Source organism: Lutra lutra, chromosome 2 (assembly GCF_902655055.1).
Source record: "Lutra lutra chromosome 2, mLutLut1.2, whole genome shotgun sequence".
NCBI lineage: Eukaryota > Metazoa > Chordata > Mammalia > Carnivora > Mustelidae > Lutra > Lutra lutra.
Genome location: NC_062279.1, coordinates 6,823,505 through 6,844,036, shown reverse-complemented (window position 1 = coordinate 6,844,036; position 20,532 = coordinate 6,823,505). Strand labels below are relative to the sequence as shown.

General features: G+C 40.5%; 1 protein-coding gene across 2 annotated transcripts in view; it reads right to left on the bottom strand.

The window, feature by feature from the left end:
- The window catches only part of AGPAT5 (1-acylglycerol-3-phosphate O-acyltransferase 5), a 53,566-nt gene extending 33,391 nt beyond the window's left edge, over window positions 1-20,175 (bottom strand). Inside the window, exons 1-3 of one of the 2 annotated variants that reach the window (XM_047713797.1) lie at window positions 19,590-20,175; window positions 5,714-5,783; window positions 261-376 (exon numbers count right to left, since the gene is read on the bottom strand). In XM_047713797.1, coding sequence (XP_047569753.1) covers window positions 261-376; window positions 5,714-5,783; window positions 19,590-19,808 — 405 coding nt within the window. In that variant the 5' untranslated portion in view covers window positions 19,809-20,175. The remainder of the gene's footprint in view (window positions 1-260; window positions 377-5,713; window positions 5,784-19,589) is intronic. The other variant, XM_047713788.1, reaches the window with a different exon arrangement.
- Window positions 20,176-20,532: the final 357 nt, after the last annotated feature.

Here is a 20,532-nt window from a genome sequence, read left to right as displayed (position 1 = left end):
TGTATGCCTTTAAATTTTCTTAGTTGTCTGATTTTTGTATGCTTGTATTTTTCCTATTTAACTACCTGGGTGATCAGACATGCACAAAAATGCACACCATTAAAAATGTCCCAGTAAAATTACTTCTGTTTGGAATAAGTAATTAAACCCATAAAAATAAACAAAACAACCTACACATTTATATTAAGTGCATGTTAAATTTCCAAATCTAAAATTCTTATAAGGTACATATATAATGACGAAAACATGGAAAAAGTTACCTGGGAAAAATAACACCCATACAACGGAAGCCACTTTAACCCATCTTTCAGCACGTAGCGGACGTGTCCAAGAGCATTCTGCCTGATGGCCAAAATATCAGCAATAATCCAGTCCACTGCAAAGATACAACCCCATTAGTGCGTAAATCTGGCACTCCTTTCCCAGGAACAGAAAAAGCCTCTTCACAAGATTATACTAGGAATATACTTTTGGAAATAGGAGTAGAATTTTAAAACTATATCAACTGCAGATATTTAAAAATTACAAATTTCATTTTAAAACTTTTTTGTTGTTGGTTTTTTTTTTTTTTGCATTTCTTTCTTTCTTTTTTTTAAGATTTTATCTATTTATTTGACAGAGATCACAAGTAGACAGAGCTGCAGGCAGAGAGAGGGAGGAAGCTGGCTCAGGCTCCCTGCTGAGCAGAGAGCCCAATGGCGATGCCGGGCTCCACCCCAGGACCCGGAAATCATGACCTGAGCCAAAGGCAGAGGCTTCAACCCACTGAGCCACCCAGGCGCCCCTCTTTTTGCATTTCTTGAAGGGCTTTTTATTTCAGAGGCAAAATGCAAAAAGTCACAAACTGCCAAATGATATGAAAGTAGCATGAACAAAGAATAAAGCATCTCCAATTCTTAGTCTAAAAAATATAACAAAATTATAAGCAAAAAATGGTTAAGTGAGACCGTCATATATATTGTGTATATACTAATATGTTCCACACAAGGCAAGGACACTTCATCTTTACTGGTGAATTCCAGGACACAATCCTAGCTTACAACGTCAGAGCAAAGCCTCACAGCTGCACTTGGCAGATACGTCCCTTACAGACCCACGGCACATGGACGCAGGGTGCGAGTAACAGTCATACATGGGTATGTCATCACTAAAGGGTCGCAAAAGCAAAAATAAGAAGCCATGAGTGTGTTGATAACAACAACGCTTATAGGCAGAGAAGAAAATCCAAACAGAAGGACTAGTCTGTGCCAAAGCAAAGATCCAGAAACCAGGCAACCGTGCATAGAAGGTGGCAAATAGGAGAGAAAGTCGAAAGAGTCTGAGGAAATGAAACAAACGAAGCAGGAAAATAGTAAAGAGTCTTGAAGACCAGAGACTTGGGTCTGAAAGCAAATGGCTACAAACTACTCGATCTCTTTGATAACAATGAAAACTGAACTGGAGGTTGGGATACTGGAGGGAAAATAATGGTAAGAATGTCTGAAAAAAATATAGTCTTACCATCATGTATGCATCCAGGGCCATAAAAGCCAGAACAAAAGGACTGAATTAGAGGGGAAAATGTTAAAATAAGATCTGTGGCAAATAAAAGCCTGGAAATTTAAGCAGTTAACAGTAGTTTAAACCAAAACAGACAGTTTTCCAAGGATTACAGCTGTTTGTGATCCTCTAGAGAGGATACTAGAGAGAATATTCTAAAGAAGAGTTAAACACTAAAAATTATTCTTGTGAAAAATCATTTTATCAATTATTGCAAATCTTTTTTAAAAAGATTTATTTATTTATTTATTTGACACAGAGAGAGAGAGATCACAAGTAGGCAGAGAGGCAGGCAGAGGGAAAGGGGGGGGGAAGCAGGCTCCCTGCTGAGTAGCGAGCCCGATGTGGGGCTCAATCCCAGGACCTGAGCCCTGAGCTGGAAGCAGAGGCTTAACCCACTGAGCCACCCAGGTGTCCTGCAAATCTCTTTTTAATTTCTATCATTCACAAATTCTTTCCTGATGACTCAAGTTATAATTATACACTTTAATGTATTACAACTCCTTTTAAGTAGAGTGATGCGGAGATATCCTCCTACACCGGGGAACCCTCGAAGCTGTCAGCTGGAGACACCTCTATACAGAACAATCAGCCATCACTCTACTCTCAAGTACATGCTGCCTATGAAGGCCATCTCCCTAGGCCCCTTCCTTCTCATTCAAATCACCTCCACAATACTGATAAGCACAGCTCTTTCTGATTATATCTTGGAAACCAAATGATCTACCTGGTAGCAACCATAGCTAATGTAAATAAGCTGTGAGAACTAAATCATCCTGGAACATATTTGGGGTACAAGTCTAAAAACAAGATATGGTATTTTTTCTTGGAACAATTATCTTTTTAAAATTGAAGGAATTTTTAATAACACATTTTTATATTGAAACAGCAGGGCTACACATGGCCTAGAATGCACCTTCTAAAACTTTCAAGATTCAGTGTAAAATGTGTCATGTTGGTATTAAGTCCCCTGGGCTTATGACTTAAGCTTGTGTAAATTTTAGTGGAACAGCTTAAGAACGAATTTAAGTAGTTAAAACACCCAGACTTTGTGCCATCAAGTTTTGCTACTCAATTATCTTTACTTTTCCTGTTTATTCTCACCCAGATTTCTGATAGGAGACACTAGATTACAGCTGGGTTGCCGACAGCTGACACGGGAATATGTACCTTTACAGTAACTATTCACACAGCCACAGCAGTGTCATTGTTCCCATGAACAACAAAGAGAGGAGAGGGCAGCGAGGAGAGACAGCAAGAAAAGTGAGGCTTTTCTCATCGACTTTCTCATGTAACAAGAGGCCCTAAGTCATGAGGTACTGTGTATGTAACCGAGATGCCGGCAGGAAGCACTTGCCCAGCACGGACACAGTCGCTGTCATCGGCGTCACCACCACCACCCCTGCTGTTGAAAGCCCCCCATAAGCCAGGCACACTGAGAGACTAGGAGATAGCCCATGTAAACTGCCTAAAACCCCTGAGCAGTAGACCTTCTCACAGCTTACAAATAATGTTAAGAGAAGCTAAGTAATTTGCCCATGGTCACAGAGCCCACTGCAGAACAGCACATGAACCAGGGTCTGAGGGCAAAGCTCACACCTTTTTATGATGATCTACTCACCACATGTTTTGTTAGTCAAGGCGAGTATCACTGAAACCAAGAAAAGGGTGCATTTCATGAGATCAAGGTAACAGTGGAAAAAGCAGGGATTTAAAAAGGCCAAGAGGAAGGAATAAGAGCCACTACACCCTCTCGGCAGAGAAGTAAGTTAAGAGACCAAGAACAGAAAGACAGCAAGGATGATCACGTGAAAACGCCAGAGAAGAGATATTAATTAAAACATCAATGGTTTGGAACGTGAGGCCCAGAATAGACTTATATTCTGGCAGGCCTACTAGAGGACAAACAAGAAAGTCTAGGTTGAACAGCAGTCCTTGAAATATTCTTCCTGCTACTTACCTTTTTAGATACTCATTTGTGGTTCTTAATAGACCTCAGAAGGGTCTGGAAAAAAGGGTACCCAGACCCCGCCGGCCAATGACCCATGACCATGGTTAAGCTTCAGGAACCTAAAACTATACACAAATTCATATGTGCCCATTTTTCTGGGCATAATCTATCATATTCTGACTATTTAAGGTGAATTAAAAATCACTATCTAGTTATGTTCCGAAGTTTTAAAAAATTTTAAAAAATTTTTTTAAAAAATTTTAAAAAATTTTTTAAAAAAATTTTAAAAAATTTTTTTTAAAAATTTTTTTCAAAGCAGCTTTCTCAAATCCCAAAGGCTAACTGGTATAGGACCTGGTACCAGAGAGTCTGAAGCCCTGAGGGGTCAGGTAAAGGGACGAGGAAATGGCTCTCCTACCTGAGAAGTGAGACTTTTCCAGGTTGGTTGTGGGCTGACTATGGAGCTCATACTTCCCATATTATCTTCCAGTTCTAAATACGTAAGTCGGAAAGAAAACAAAACTGCTTTCTTCCAAATGTTTTTCCCAGATGCCTCACTCTGAAGTAACGTATATAAAGGTCACCACGTAGTAAGCACACCAGTGACAGCAGTGGTTCTCCTCTTATTGCTAGTGTTACTGCCACCACCTCCAACGCGGAGAGTACTTACTCCGCACGGTCAGCCTAGCTCCGCAGCTCTGTTAATAGGGCTACTTCCACACTGAAACCCAGCAAAAGAAAGTTGGCAGAGAACCTGAACAAGGAATTTTAAGAGAGATCCTCTTTAAACACATACAAAAAAACTCCAATAAAATGTACCAATGGGTCAATATAAAGGAAATTTGGGTTGTCCTGAGCCACTCCCTACCCTGAGCCTATAAATCCTTCATATTTGGATATCAGAAGCCTGGTAGAAACATGCCATTGGCAACAAGACTGCAGCAGCAGGACTTGTTAGTAGTAAAGACCCAGTGTGTCTGCGGAAACGGAATATAGGAAGAGTAAGGCCGCTCTATAGGCCAGTGCTGCAAGCGGACCGACCCAATCAGGCTGCGTGCTCTGCTAACGTCAAGTGTAATTATACTGTCCAAGCCAGTCACATTCATAAAGTCAGGGAGATACACAGATACATCAAAATTCCTATCAACCCTTCATAGAATCAACTCTTGTCCCATAAAACTGAAGGTAATCATTAATAAGCTTAACTGAGAAAAATACATTTCAACTTTTTACTTTCTTTATCCATAGTATAGGCAGTAATAAAAGCAACAAAATCATAAAGAAACACAGGTGACAGGAGGAAGATAAAGAACAGCCATAGGCTTAAGTGACACTTCCGTTATCCTATAATCCATTCAGGTTGTTTTTAGCTTTGAACTTCTGGGTACTATATTTCTTAAAGTAATAAAAATGGAATTTAGGAAGTGTGCATCAAAAGCAGTTACAGGCTTGAAAAAAATGTGAAGTGGGATTTTCTTTAGACTGAATTATTCGTATGACTAAAAAGTACCTTAACCAATGCCAATTTCTTGGGCTTTGATACTGTACATACAACAGCTATATAACATGTCATCATTGGGAGAAAATTGACTAACAGGTCATGGGACTCCATATACTGCTTTTGCAAATTCTTGAGAATCTACAATTATTTCAAAATAAAAAGTTTTTTGAAAAGGTACTTTAAAATATATACTGCACTATAATTGAAGACCAGACTCTTCTGAGTCTTCTAACAAAACAGCAACCTGTAATTAAACCAAAACATTTGATGAGGCAAAAGGAACTGCAGACATTAGAAATTAGTACTGTCTTTAGGAAGCGGTAGTCACTTACTAGCACAACCTTTCTGCTTACCAATCAAAAATGTAAAATGTGTATACACTTAGACCCAATTTTACTTCCAGAAACAGAACCTACAAAAGGAAGAATGCATAATTTATTCAAAGAACTATGCAAAGAAACAAAATAAATGAAAGAAAATGGCTCATTTATACCCATCAGAGGGAAGAAGGCAAATTTGGGAAAATTCATAGTTTTCCTATGACTGACTTTCCAAAAAAGTAAAATCACAAGAATACAAGGTCACAATATAATATCTGCATTGAAAATTCATGCTTTAACAATAACTAAAAAATTTTTTCATGTAAATAAATAAATATATTACTTTGAATGCCCATCTACTTTTTGTAGAAGACCTAAATTTCATGGAAATGAAATACAAACCTGTGCTTTGATGATTTGCTAAATATATTATATTTTCTTTTTTTTTGGGCAAATCTCCATATAGCAATATCTAAAAGATAAAACAAAAAGAAACATTAATATTTCAAAACATGCACTACTGTAACAAAATAGGACTGGCAAATGAAAATGTCATGACTATTTCCATCCATGATTAACAAAAATTAGACTTCTCTTAGAAGCAGCAGCGACCATAAATGACACGTTTATAAAGTAGTTAAGTGCAGGGCAGGTAAATGATTATAAAGTGAAACACAGTGATCAACACCCCCATGAGAAAAAGACAACAAGAATTTATTTACTGACTGCTCACAATATCTGAAGCTTTTTCTGTAAGATACATCTTCCTTCAAAAAGCCTATAGTGGGACAGACAGCCATGTAATACAGTAACTGTGGTAAGACGTAACACTAACATTATGAAAATAGGACACATTTTATATTCGAGAACTGTCGACCACAGAACAGAAGCAGCATCCATTAGGTGTGGTTTCAGCAGATGAGATGAAGGATGTTCAAGAAAATGTGGACAAAGAAATGGAGTGGTAGCGTCCAAGGCCTATGGACTCCGCCCCCTCTGCCCCCACTATAATTTCACAGTAAAACCACGGCTGCATGCAGAGTTGGTCAGGAAGAGCAAAGAGACCCCAGGGAAATCTGGACCAGTGGAAAAAGTCTTTCAAATACCAAATTGAAGATTATTTTGTAAGTAACAGGGAAACATGGCTCATGATTAGGACTCTCTGAATCTCTGTAAAGAACAGAGAAACTTCACTGGGGTGCCTGGCTGGCTCAGCAGGTGGTGTGTGACTTGATCTCAGGGTCATGGGTTCCAGCCCCATGTTGGGCGTAGAGCTTACTTAAAAAATAAATAAAATCAGAAAGAAAGAAAGACAGACGGACAGACAAAGTTCAGGATACAGGTGACTTCCAGGACTGGGCCGGGGGAGGGAGGCGACATGGTAGTGGCACATGGCGGTTTCAGCTCTAGCAGTCACGTTTTATTCCTTAAACTAGATGATAGGTATACAGGTGTTCGTTATGAGTCTGTATGTAGTTCGGTATGTCTTAAATATTTCACACAAATTATATAAAGAAATTAAAAGTATATTTTTAAAGACTTTAAAGGAAAGGACTGCTAATAGTGTTTTTTTTTTTTTTTTTTTAAGTCAGGGCATTTTTGCTTATCTTGTCATCATGGATTATGCAAGATTATAAATTAACTAAGGGTTTTTAGATCTATGTTGTTAAATGTCCATACAGATCTTTTGGTCACAACACTCTTCATTAAAATCTTCACAACAGAAGAAAGAAAATGACATTAACTCAGCATCTCTGTAGAAAATTGGAACTAGAGGACATAACACTGTGGAAGTCAGGGACTCAGACTGAAGTTTCTATTCTTTCCCAGAAAACTATACCTTGCTACACACGTGCAGTATGTGTTTAGATATTTGCTCGATTTTTTTTATTAATAAAGTCTATCAGTGCCAAAAAACAAAACAAAATCTTTTTTTTTTTTTAAGATTTTATTTATTTATTTGACAGAGAGAGATCACAAGTAGACAGAGAGGCAGGCAGAGAGAGGGAAGCAGGCTCTCCGCTGAGCAGAGAGCCCGATGCGGGACTCGATCCCAGGACCCTGAGATCATGACCTGAGCCGAAGGCAGCAGCTTAACCCACTGAGCCACCCAGGCGCCCCACAAGACAAAATCTTAAACCAACAGTTTGATCTCTGCAGGGTTAAAAGGGGAACGATCCCCATTCTCTTGCCAATACGCAGGAACTGCTTTGAGAGCACTGGGTATGACGCACTGCGTTGACAATACTGCAGCCACTCGACCTTCTATTTTTTGGCTTAAGGTCCCTGGATGGGATATTCACATTTAAGGGTTTCAGTTTAGTTGATTCAACCTGATTACCACTCTTTGGAGACCTGCCTGCCCCCAAGCTGAAGCCAGCACCTGAACCATCTAACAAAAGGGTCTCCCTTTCCTTTCGTACTCTGAGCTTGAATAACAGACTGTCAGGCTGAAATCTTTGGAGGTAGATTAAAAGGCTTCTTTTTTTTAAGTTTGATTGTGGTAATTCTGGCATGTTCTGACTCTGTTTGGGGCCGGCAGCACAGGTTGTGAAAAAAAATCACCCAAGGCAGAGCATAGGAGACAGAAGTTTATTGAATACACTGCGAGAACAGGAGCAGGCAGGATGGCCAAGGAGAGGCTGTCTGTCTAGGCAGAGATGAGGGACTGTAGTAATAGGTACAGGAACATATGGAATTCTTCCTTTTTTGGTAACTGTGCCTGGTTGTAAGCAGCCCTTTGGTACGTGAGGGCCTATAGCCATTTCCAGGTGGGTCGCTTAATGAGCCTGTTTGCATCCAGCTCAGTGGTCCCTGTGGGCCCTTTTCCCTTGCTCACATTTCCACTGCTGAAACCTGCTGCCTAAAAGTGGCCTCAACGGTATCTACAGAAAATCAATAGTGAACTTAATTGGGCAAAACAGATGGCGAAAACATAGTTCTACTGCTAGATCACTCTGAAGGAAAAAAAAAAAAAACCAATTCATAGCTACCGAAGGGAAAATATACACATGCATCCTTCCAACTTTTTATTTTTATTTATTTATTTATTTATTTTTAAAGATTTTATTTATTTATTTGAAACAGAGAGATCACAAGTATGCAGAGAGGCAGGCATAGAGAGAGAGAGGAGAAAGCAGGCTCCCGCTGAGCAGAGAGCCCGATGCGGGCCTCGATCCCAGGACCCTGAGATCATGACCTGAGCCAAAGGCAGAGGCTTAACCCACTGAGCCACCCAGGCGCCCTCCTTCCAACTTTTTAAAAAAATTATTCTTCAATATGCATAGTATCTCACTGAAATAAAAGGCATTTCCAAATAAAATGCAAGAAGATAGGAAAAAAAGAGGGTAAGGCCCTCACAAAACATAATTTAGTTATCTTAAAGTAAATATGTGGACTGATTGTCTATTTAAATTTTTTTCATTTGCCACTATAATTGGTTGGGATTCATCAGAAGTAAGTGAGAAAAGAGGAGCCCTTCGTAATTAAAACCTGAAAAGATCTAAAAGCAAAGTAAATGAAATTATGAACTATAAATCTTACTGTAATAGTTGAAAATCTTTATTAAGTATTCTGAATAATGTTGACAAACCAAAGAAAGGAATGCATAATTACAATTTTAGGTATCAATATATGCAGTTTTAAATTCTTCACTTGGTTTATTTCCAAGGTTTCAAAGAAAAAGCATTTCATTCTAATTTAAAATTGTCAAATTTCTTTCATTCATTTAAGTGGAAGGTTTGTTTTTAAATTTACTAACAAGGAGGAAAACAAAAAATTTTTATTCTTTAAGAATGCAGATTCTCAAAATACTTAACAGCTATTACTACGTTATTAAAAAATACATGGTTAATTAGATAGCCGCAGTTTCTAAATTAGAGTTCTAAGAACTTACAAAATACCTATACATATTAACATATTAATTATTAATTGATTATACAGAGACCAAGGGCAGGCTGCCCCTAGACAGTCCACTTTGGCATAAAGATTAAGTTAAAAGTAATCAAAACCCAGCAGATGCAGGAAAAGCTATCTGCCTGGCTCTCAAAGGCCTACATATGCGTTGAAAAGGAGAGCCTGTTCCAGGAATGGAGCTCTAACCAGACTTCCCTTTACCTAAGAAACTTATCTACATCATAAGGCACCTCCTCTCACCTTCCTGCTAACAGCCTTCTCCTTGTTGTATCCGAACACCCCTCCCCTTAGCTCAGGTAAGCTTCCCATTGACTATCTTTGGAATCTCATGTGGGTGTGGAGTCCCCATACATACACCATTAAATTTGGTTATCTCCCATTAATCTGTCTCATGGCAATCTGATTCTAGGTCCCGCTAGAAGGACCACTGGGCAGGGGACGGTCTTCTTCCCTGACCTTTATATGATGACCTATAAGCCTACCAGCGCTATCTCAGTGTAATCATCTTAAATCCACTCCTCAGCACGCATTCACCTCTTCTCTGAAGCGTTCCGGCCTTCTAACCCAGAGGCCGGCATTAATCACACACACACATACTCCCATTTTGCCCTGGAACAAACCCATTCACACTCCTATGGGAACATCAACCACATGTTGTGCGTATTTATCTGCAAGTCACGTGTGGGTGGCTCATAAGCTCTTCCGTGGCACGGTCTTCATTTTTCTACCCCCCGAGCCTGGCACTCAGATGGCTTTCAGCACAAGTTTACTGAATTATTAAGTTGCATTTTTACTTTTCACAAGTAGATAAGGCTAGATCTCATTTTCAGCAGTAAAAGGTTTTGGAATAAACATAAGTAAAACACTTTAAATGCACCAATGACTTTTTAAGGCATTCTGTGAATCTTCTAGTACATATATTTTGAATCACATTCATCAGGTCTTCTACAGATAATTTGTTCCTTCAAAACAAGGCACATGAAAAACATGGCTTTTTTTCTTCTTCCCAATTCTTTAATTTTAGGTTAATCATAATTGTTTAATTTTAGCTTATCCATTTTTTAAAAGCTCATCTAAAGTCTCTACAGAGGGGTGCCTGGGTGGCTCAGTCAGTTAGGTGTCTGCCTTCGGCTCAGGTCATGATCCCAGGATCCTGAGATCAAGCCCCACCGCGCAGAGAGCCTGCTCCCCCTGCTTGTGAGCGTGCTCTCTCTCTCAGTCAAATAAATAAATAAAATCTTGTGGGAAAAAAAAAGAAAGTCCCTATAGAAAAAAGAACAATTTTTCCTTCTCATTTTATTAATTCAGAAGGGGACAATAAAAATGCTCTTTGAATAAATTATCTTCATTGCAACTGATCCTCTAGTTACTATTCTGCTTTAGTCAAACAAACTTGTTTAACTTGCACAAACCGGCTCTCGGAAGGCGGCCTGGACGTAGAGGCAGACTTCTTTCACCTCACTGTGACCGTATCTTTGTATTATTTTTAAATTTTCTCCCATGATATGTAAACAACCTAAAAACTCTTTTGTATCCTGAAAAAAAGGGAGTAAAATGGAATCTATAGTGACCATGTGTTTAACACAGCAGAGTATCTAATAATCCCACCAGGATATAAGTGGACAGCATTTTTTTGTGGGGGGGGGGGCAGATTCTTTATCTCAATAATATCCATTTTCTTTCAGTATGCAAAATGAAATATTTTTTAAAAAACTTTTTCACTGCCCTTAGATCTAGACTCTGTTCAGGGTGACCAGAATATGCTACCCCAAAATATGCCACATGGCATAAGGATATTTGAGGTGAAGAAAAGTGAGAAGCAGCAAACACAGGAAGACCTCTCTGCACCCCCCTTCTGCCTCAGTCCTAAGCTTCCCTTTGTAAGGGTGATGTTAATACCCATTCCTAAAGGTGTTCCCTTCTAGAATGCCAGAAAAAAACAGAGATAGCACAAGATGAGTCCGCATGGCAAACGTTACTAAACCGCTCTTATCTCTCACCCATTCCCTAGTGACCTGCCCACAATTTACCAGCCCTAATGGCCAAAGGCCCTTTCTCTGTCATGTTGAGTTACTGCCCTTGTTAAAATGACATATAAACCCCTCAAGCTGAGTCTATTCACTTCTTTTCGTTTTCACTTATTTTCTGTGAGGCACCAATGCATGTAAAAATATTAACATCAGTAAAATGTGTGTCTTTTCTGCTGTTAATCTGACTTTTGCCAGTTCAATTTGCAGATCTCAGCTACGAACCTAAGAGTAGAGGAAAAGTTTTTCTTCCTCTACACTGCAACATAATAATTCACTAAGAACACAGGTTAAAGTATTCAAGACTTGGATTTGAATCCTAGTCCATCACCTTACTAATTGTGTGAAATTGAGCAAAGTCCCTTACGTCTCCACATCTATTTCTTTACATGTAAAATGAATGTCCTAATGGCAACTACTCCTAATTAATGAGACCAGGTAAGTTACTTCATACAATGCCTTGAACATAGTAACCATCTCCCCAAAAGTTAGCTGTTGTTATTATGATTGTCCAATAAATTGAAATTTTTTATTCACAACTATGCTATGTGATTAATGGATAAGAGGGGAAAAAGTCTGTGATACACAAAAATGCAACTATAAATTGTTTTAATACGATTACATATATAATTTATACTCTATGATATTTATAATCATTTGAAATGAATTTTTAAATGCATTTTTATGCTAATGAAATATATCACAAGTTAACCAGTATAAGGTGTCTATTGTAACACATACAAACATGATGGTTTTTTTCTGCCCAATCTCAAACACTTTACCGAATAGGAAAATTACAATGCCCTCTGATTAAAGTAGAAACGTAGTCATTTGTCTAATAAGCAGTATGCTATAAGGACCATGCAACATTTAAAAGGAACCTTACAAACCACAAGGCTTTCTTACACATTCTTCATGCATGTCCCTTGGCATAGTCCTTACCCTACAGGGTGTTTTGCTGAGCACCTATGACATGCCGGTCACTGAGGGCAGCTCCGCACGCCGCCTCATTCAGTCTTCCAGACGGCATGACTAAGTATTCATTGGAGGAGGAGAATACTGAGCTGGGAGCTGACTTACTCAAGCGGACACATACTCTGTCAGAGAGCTAGGAATTACGCCCAGGTTTCTCACACCAAGATCCAAAACTCCTTCGAACGTTACAAAAGTAGTCTCTGCAAAAATTCCAAATACGAACTTTGAATGAGGAAACTTCCCATTTATTAGAAGCTTATGTGATTTTTTTTTCAGTCTGAACACTAAGGAGATAAGAAACTCATAAGAAAAAATTAAAGATACACAAAAAATATTCCTCCAGAAAGGCAAACGAAGACAGGGAACAAAGCAATACACGGGACACGAAGAGCAGCGGCCTTTCGCTCCGTGGGCCCTGCCGTTCCCGAGTCCTCCACTGAGCCGCACAAGCTCCCTGCAGTGTGGCAAGCGCTGGGATTCAGCTGCAGAGCTCTTGTTTTCCCACGGCTCTTGATTCCTTTCTTTTGTAACTTACTCATACACGCTTTCTTTAAACTGACTTCTTTCTACACTGCTAAACTGTGTGTTGAGAGTACAGATTATTTTCTCATTCTAAACCATGAGTGCCCAGGGAGAGCCTGGATAGCTCAGTCGGTTAAGCATCTGCCTTGGGCTTGGTTTCCTGGGATCAAGCCCCGAGTCGGGCTCCCTGCTCAGCGCAGAGTCTGCATCTCCTCCTCCTGCTGCCTCCTCCCCGATGCTCATGCTCTTTTTCAAATAAAATTGTTTTAAAAAATTAAATTAAGTTTAAAAATAAAAGAAAACATGAATGCCTAGAATATGATTAGCATTTTAGGTGATGCTCCAGGTATCACCCCTGATTTCTTCTTCCTCCTGAATTCCACCTGGAGACCAGGCAAAATAAAGCTGTCTTCCAAATACCACTTTCACTTCCAGAAGCATACAGTCCTCTTAAATACTCAGACAACACTTGCTTATTTGGGATTTCCAATGCTAGTTCCCATACAGAAAGAGGAAACAAAATAAGCCTTAGAGAACTGCAGAGGTTCAAAAGTAGCAAAAAGTACAGGTTCTTATGGACCAGCAAACAAAGGTTTCTCTATATTGCTGGCTGTTGCAGAACTGCCTCCTTTATAAGGTCTCTGACCTTATTCTTCCAGTTTTACTTCTAAGTGTGCAGTTCATGTTTCTTTCCCTTTGATCTATTTAAGTAAAAAATACAATTAGACTCACTAGACCTATAGTCCCTATTAAATCAAAACCTATCAACCAGTAAGCTCATTCAAGAACCCACTCCTGTTAAAAGTGAGATTCATCTACATTTCCACAAAAACTCAGACCAGTATTCCCTGTACTCTGCCCTTTTGTTAAAAGGGAAAAATTAAGATACTGTCCCCTTTATTGCCATCTCCACAAGTTTACAAACTTGTAGAAGGGATAATACAAACATTAAAAGACGCTAATGTTAATGTTAATATTTCATATGTTAATTCATGTGTGATGCTGACACCGAGAGGGGGTGAGGGAAAGCTGAGGCTTCAGCTAGAAGAAAGTATACAGAGAACAGTAGTCCACAGGCACATGCTTAAAAAGACACTGGTGATTTGCGGGGGCTGGGGAGGAAGCAGCAGTTGGGCTACAGTGAAACCAATAAACAGAAAAACTGGCAAGAACAAAATTTAGACAGATTTGAAGGCCACACTTAGTTGTCTTCATTTTCATTCAGTTGTCCGGTGAGGGCCTCTTTTTCCTAAACACACGATACTTTCTCCCGTTTGAAGTAAAGATTCAAAGCAACTCAGAAAAATTGATACAGCCTTCTTGAAGAATCCAGGCGAAGTTATTTTATCTTTGTATCAAAAAGCTAACAAACACTCTGATTTCAGTATTATCCTCTACTGGAATTGTTTGTCCATATTTTTCCTAGCATGAATAAACTGAGAGCAGGGATCTCATTTCAACCAATATAACCACACCATCAAGCAAAGCATTTTTGGAAAATGGATCCTGAAGCCAGAGCACCTTGTACTGAATCCTGCCTTAACTACTACAGATGTGAACTACTGGTGCCTCCATTCTCATCAGTAAAATGGGAAGAACAGCGCCTACCTTGTGACAGTGACGCAACTGACATGCTAGAACACAACTGACACAGTCAACCCCAAGTTTGTTACAGACCCCTCCCTCTCCTTTCTCTTCCACAGCCAGTCACAAAGCCCTATCAGCTACTTCGAAAATAGATCTGGGAGTCTTTACATTCTCTCCATGTCCATTCTGTCCACAACTCTGACCACCATCCCTCGCCTGGTTTACTACAAATGCTCCGATTGGCCCCTTTTCAGAGCTCAGTACAAATGTCACCGGTGTGGGCACACTTCCTCAACCACTAGTCTAACAATCTCACAGAGCACAGTACATTTTAGTTTTCTTGTTATCATTTGTCTCTCACTAGAAGGTGAGCTCCAAAAGGGCAGGGATCTTGCCCACAGTTCTCCTCACTGTGTCCCGCAGCATCCAGCTAAGGATCCGGAACAAGATACACCTCCGACACTGCACGAATGAAGGAATAAAGAGTAGTTTTGGGGGATTCCTTAGAACTTACCACTTAGTTTTGGGTTACATTATCAACCTGTGTTTGAGAAACCATAATAAAACAAGAAAATATTAAAGGAAAAATCAATTTCTCTTTTTTTTTTTCAGATTTTATTTATTTGACAGAGAGAAGCACAGCAAGAGAGGGAACACAAGCAGGGAGAGTATGAGAGGGAGAAGCAGGCTTCCCGCTGAGCAGGGAGCCCAATGCAATTCGGGGCTCAATCCCAGGACCCTGGGATCATGCCCCGAGCCGCAGGCAGCAGCAGGCAGACGCTTAACGACTGATCCATCCAGGTGTCCCAGGAAAAATCAATTTCTAGTCCATTTAGGAAGAGTCAGCTGTCAGTTCATTTGGCTCGACAAATTCAGACAAATTCATGAAGAGGGAAAGTAAATTATGCCTGTAGATTCATATTTTCCTATCCTCATCATAAGAGTATAGAGGTGTCCCCGCAGGTTACAGACCTATTGGGTGTGACTATAAAGCCCTCCTGAGAAGTTAATTAATTGCAGAAGTCTTCCCACAATTTACGTTTATTTAAAAACTCTTAGAAGGAATCTAAAGTTACACACCAAATTGTTGCATACCTGGGAAAGGTGTGTGTAGGCAGAGGGAACTTTAACTTTCTCAAAATATTTTGGCAGTGCATGAATGTTTTATTGCATCTGTGATTTAAAATAGAAAAATAAGACATTAAAAGGAATCTTAGACCAATGCAACCAAAACAAAAAACTTGCTTGCTCAATCAGGGATTTTTATTTATAGAAAGTACAAAAATTTTTATTTATAGAAAGGTTCTAATTACAGTTCTCTAAGTTTTTTTTTTTTTTTAAGATTTTATTTATTTATTTGACAGATAGAAATCACAAGCAGGCAGAGAGAGAGGAGGAAGCAGGCTCCCCGCTGAGCAGAGAGCCCAATGTGGGGCTCCATCCCCGGACCCTGGGATCATGACCCGAGCTGAAGGCAGAGGCTTTAACCCACTGAGCCACCCAGGCGCCCCTCTAAGATTTTCTTATAAGTCTATTCCCTATCCAGACTCAAAATGTGTTAGACTGGAATCCTATTTGATTTGGGAAATGTTTAATTTTCCCTATGAAAGGCTGGTGTCATTCTTAAAAACACAGAGGCAGAAGCACAACAGAATCTGACGGGCTCTGTCAGGCCCCAGCTAAAACTGAAGGAAGTCTCTCAGGTCTTTTAAGGTCTTCACATGGATGATAAATAAGCAGAGGAAAATGAAATTAAGGATACAAAGTATTCATATTCTCTTTAGGACTACTGATACTTAAGACGACTCTGGGCAACCTTTCAGCAGAAATGCAGACAGAATCCAGATGTGGTAAAAAGGAGGTAGGCTTGCAAGGTCCCTTTTCCCATTCTAAATAAACATGTTTTATTCAAATAGTTTAGCTGCCTTTAGCTACAAGACACAAATTTAACTAAAAGTCTAGGCCTATGTTTAATGAAACAGTGCTACAAAAAGAACCAGTTACAAATGGTCTCCAGAAATGAATGCCTTGGTTGTTCTGGAAGAACTTGAAACAATGTTTCAATTAAAAGTATGAATTAGAGAAGTTAAGAGTATTCTAACTGAACACATTTTTAAAAAATCAAAATTTTAGGCTTAAATTCTGTCATCTTGTTTCTGGTGTTTTTTGGACTACTTTATATTTGAAGTAGGTCAGTTGAAAAATTAAATTCATCTTATCTCAAAGTCCACATTTTGTTGTTCTATCATGTTTTGATAGAATTTTTATAGATGTTTTGATAGCATTTGAGGAACAGCAAATTAGAAGATAGGGCCTGTAATGTAAAATACATTTTAAAGTAAATTCCAAATGTTAGAAAAGGATTTAAGCAGAAAAAAAATCTGACTAAAATACTTATTAGATGTTAATGAGGAGGCATGTATTATATCACTAGATATTTTTGTTCTGCAAATATCAATGATCAGTTTTTAGTTCATCCCATTGGAAGGAGGGAAAAAAGCAGAACTTTTTTTTTTTTTTAATAATGAGAAAGAAATTCTGACATTTAGGAAAAAAATACATTAACTTTTAACAGCTTCCAAAGCAACTACTTCCATCCAGTTCTTTTTTAAAACTTAGAATTAAAAAGCATTAAAAATTCCATTTAAAATAATTCTAATTTATGCTCAACATCACTAATCAACAGGCAAATGCAAATCAAAATCATAAGTTATCACCTTACACCTGACAGAATGGTTAGTATCAGAAAGACATTTAGCAAGGATGTGGAGAAAAGGGAACCCTCGTGCACTGCTGGTGCAAATGTAAATTGGTGTAGCAACGGTGGAGGTTCCTCAAAAAATTAAAAATAGAAATACTACCTGATCCAGTAACTCCACTATTGGGTATTTACTCAAAGAAAACAAAAACACTAATCAAAAAGATATACATATACCCCTATGTTTATTGCAGCATTGTTCCCAATAGCTGAGATACAGAAGCAACCTATGTGTCCACTGATAAATGAAGAAGATGTGCTACACACACACACACACACACACACAGAGGAATATCACTGAGACAGAGAAAGGAATGATCTTGGCATTGGGGACAACATGGATGGACGCAGAGGGTATTATGCTAAGCGAAATAAATCAGACAGACAAATACCATTCGGTTTCACTTTATGTGTTATCTAATAAACGAAACAAACAAAAAAGAAACCCATGAACACAGAGATCAGACTGGTGGTTGCCTGATGAGAGGGGATGGAAAAAATTCCAATCTAAATATACTTCTACAATTTATATAATTTAATGGCGAACTTCCTTTCATCCAAAAACTTAAAATTACTAACACTTCTTCAGAAATGAATCAACATTCTTATATTCAGAACAGAGACGAGGATCATCTCTGTTCTTTGCAAACTAGAGGTGAAAAACAATTCAAGGTGAAAAAAAAAAAGTCCCCTAGCAAAATAAGAAAAACTAAAATGTTAATCAAATCTTTACAATGACAGTCACTGATGAAAACTAGTAAGTAATACTAAAAATTAGGTGATAGAATGCCCTTATAAATACATTTCCTTTCCTTTATTATCCTGGATATTGTCATTCATGCATCTATAAAAGGATATCTAATGGCCCTTGAGTACAATTCAAAGTTTTATTTAATGTGTGCTCCTTAAAGTTTGTTAGGAATTCTAGAACTGATTGCCCACTGAGGATCAATAGATTAAATTTCTTAAAAAACGAAGTGCTGAGAAATCAAAAATTAAACTAGAGGTCTACATTGAACAGGGTATAAGACACAATTTAGAAACACCGGAATTTTATAATCATTTTTAAAATAAGAAACTTGCTAAACACACTGGTATATTATCCATTATATTGCATGGAACATGCTATATTCTTTGAACAAAAATGAAATAACCCACCACAGGCAGTATTCTTTTTCTAAAAGGTAACTGACTTTGTCCTATGTTCTGTTTGTACCCTAGCCCAGGTCAGCTATCATCTGATGTAAAATTAACTCTTTAATCATGACAAAACCATACATGTAGACAAATACGGTGAAGAGCAAAGGGAGGCAAATGATTGGTCTGAATTTGTGAAAATTTTAAATGAAGACCATTTTTTTAAAAGCCAATTAACAGGAAACCATGATCTGAAAGAGTGTTCTTTTTTTTCTAGGAAGCACTTACAGATACTGGTTTTAAATGTAGGCCCTGGAGTCTCCTACTTCCCTTCCCCCAAACAACCTCCAACTGGGGCAAACTCAGAGTCATCAGGGATCCACAGCAGTGCAACTGCAAACTGAAAATAGTAGCTGGTTGACAACAGGGTGAAAACAGCTGCTTGAGGAAAAAAAAAGGCAAAAAGACAAAACTAATGCCATCCCATTCCCTTCAACCCAACCCCGACTAAGAAAAGGGGAGGAAAAAAAGGACTAATTGGATATAAGGAATATCCAAGAATCAAGCTTTTATTCAAATTGAGAAATAAAAGGAAAATCTGCAAACGTTATTTTTGTAAAAGAGAATTCAAATAACTAAAATTAAGGAGACCTTCTACATTTTTTTATACAAATTTAATCCACAGATCCAGTCTCTACAGAAAAAGTAACAGAAAGTCATCAGACAAAACATCAGTCACACATTTGAGCCCAGTTTAAGTTGGCAAGAATTTTATCTACCCTAAGGCTTCTACAGTAACAAACGTATTAATTTCCTCGTCCAGCTTTCACTTATACTGGGGAAGAATGCAAAACAGAGTTGTAATTATTGTGCAAAAAAGCAACATTCATCGGTTTCAAGAGAAGGTCTCCGATTTTGAAAAGCGCCCTTTTGACTTCAAATACTGCCAATCTTCTTAGACCAGACGCCAAAAAACTTGTCAACTGCTTGCCCTACTTAAGTGCTCATCTGCCACCTAAGCACCGAGACAGACAGTAAAAGATACGGAGAAGGGGGCGGCTGATCCCACTTGTGGCCTCAGAGCAACATAACCACAGCTCCCTGGAGACCTTGGGGTACCTGCAAGGAAGTGTCAGACCAAACCCTACCTAAGAACGTGAACCCTCCCGCGGCAATGGGAGGATAGGGCGAGGGCACGTGTTCTTGGGGCCGGATCTGCCAGGCAGAGCAGAACGATCCAAAAGTACCCTGGGGTGGGGGGCGGGGCGCGGGCTGGAAGGTTCCCGGCCGAGACCCGGGTGGAGAGCGAGGAGCCGGGCGCGGCAGACGCGCGCGGAGGGCGGGCCGCGCCCCTCACCTGCACGCCGGTGTAGTTCTCGAAGAAGAAGAGCACCATGCTCTGATAGATGCAGTAGAGCCGGTCGTCCACCGCCTGGTAGCAGCGGGAGGGTAGGAAGGCGGACAGCAGCCGCCAGGCCCCCCAGGCCAGCACGTAGGTGGGGGCAGTGCCCAGGAGTACGGCGGCCGGCAGCACGCAGCGCATCGAGTACATGTGGAGCACCAGGGACAGCAGCATCTTGCCGGCGCCGCTCGCGGAATGCTCCGCTGGCTGCTCCCCGCCCGGGACGCCTCCAGGCCGCCCCGCTGCCCTCAGCCGACGGCCAATCACCGGGCCGGGCCGGGCCGCGCCGCCGCCCCCTCACCTCTCCCGGCCGCCAGCCGCACCTGAGACGCCCAGCCCGCGCCCGCTCTGGCCTCCCCCCCCAGCCGCATGGGCCGCGCCGCCGGCTGACGCTGGGCGGGCCGACGAGTGCGGGGCCGGGCGCGCTGCTCGCGGCCGCGGGGCAAGGGGATGCCGCGGCCCTCCGAGGCTCCCGAGCTCAAAAGCGTTTACACCCCATGACCCTCGCCCGTCACCCAGCGCCCCTGTCGGGGGCGGGGCTCCGCGGCAACAACACGCTGCCTGATTGGCCTCCGGTTGCCATAGTCCCCCGTAGGGGGCGGGATTCCGTGAAATTAACACATCCTCTGATTGCTCGAATGCGCTGACAGTGAAGCGCAACTGTCGACCGGAAGCGCGGACAGCCTGGGTCTGTCCGCTACGCATGCTCCGAAGCTCGGTCTCGCTGCAGACGCGGGAAGAAAGGTGGCGACTGGCCGGCCCGTGGGTGCAGGTGGGTGCGGGCCAGAGGAGGGGGCCCGGGTTGGTTGGAGGGCAGGCCCCACGTTCCGCTCGCACGCTCTGTGGGCCCCTGGTCCCGGAATGCGCCTTCATGCGGCGATGTCCCCTAACATGGTGG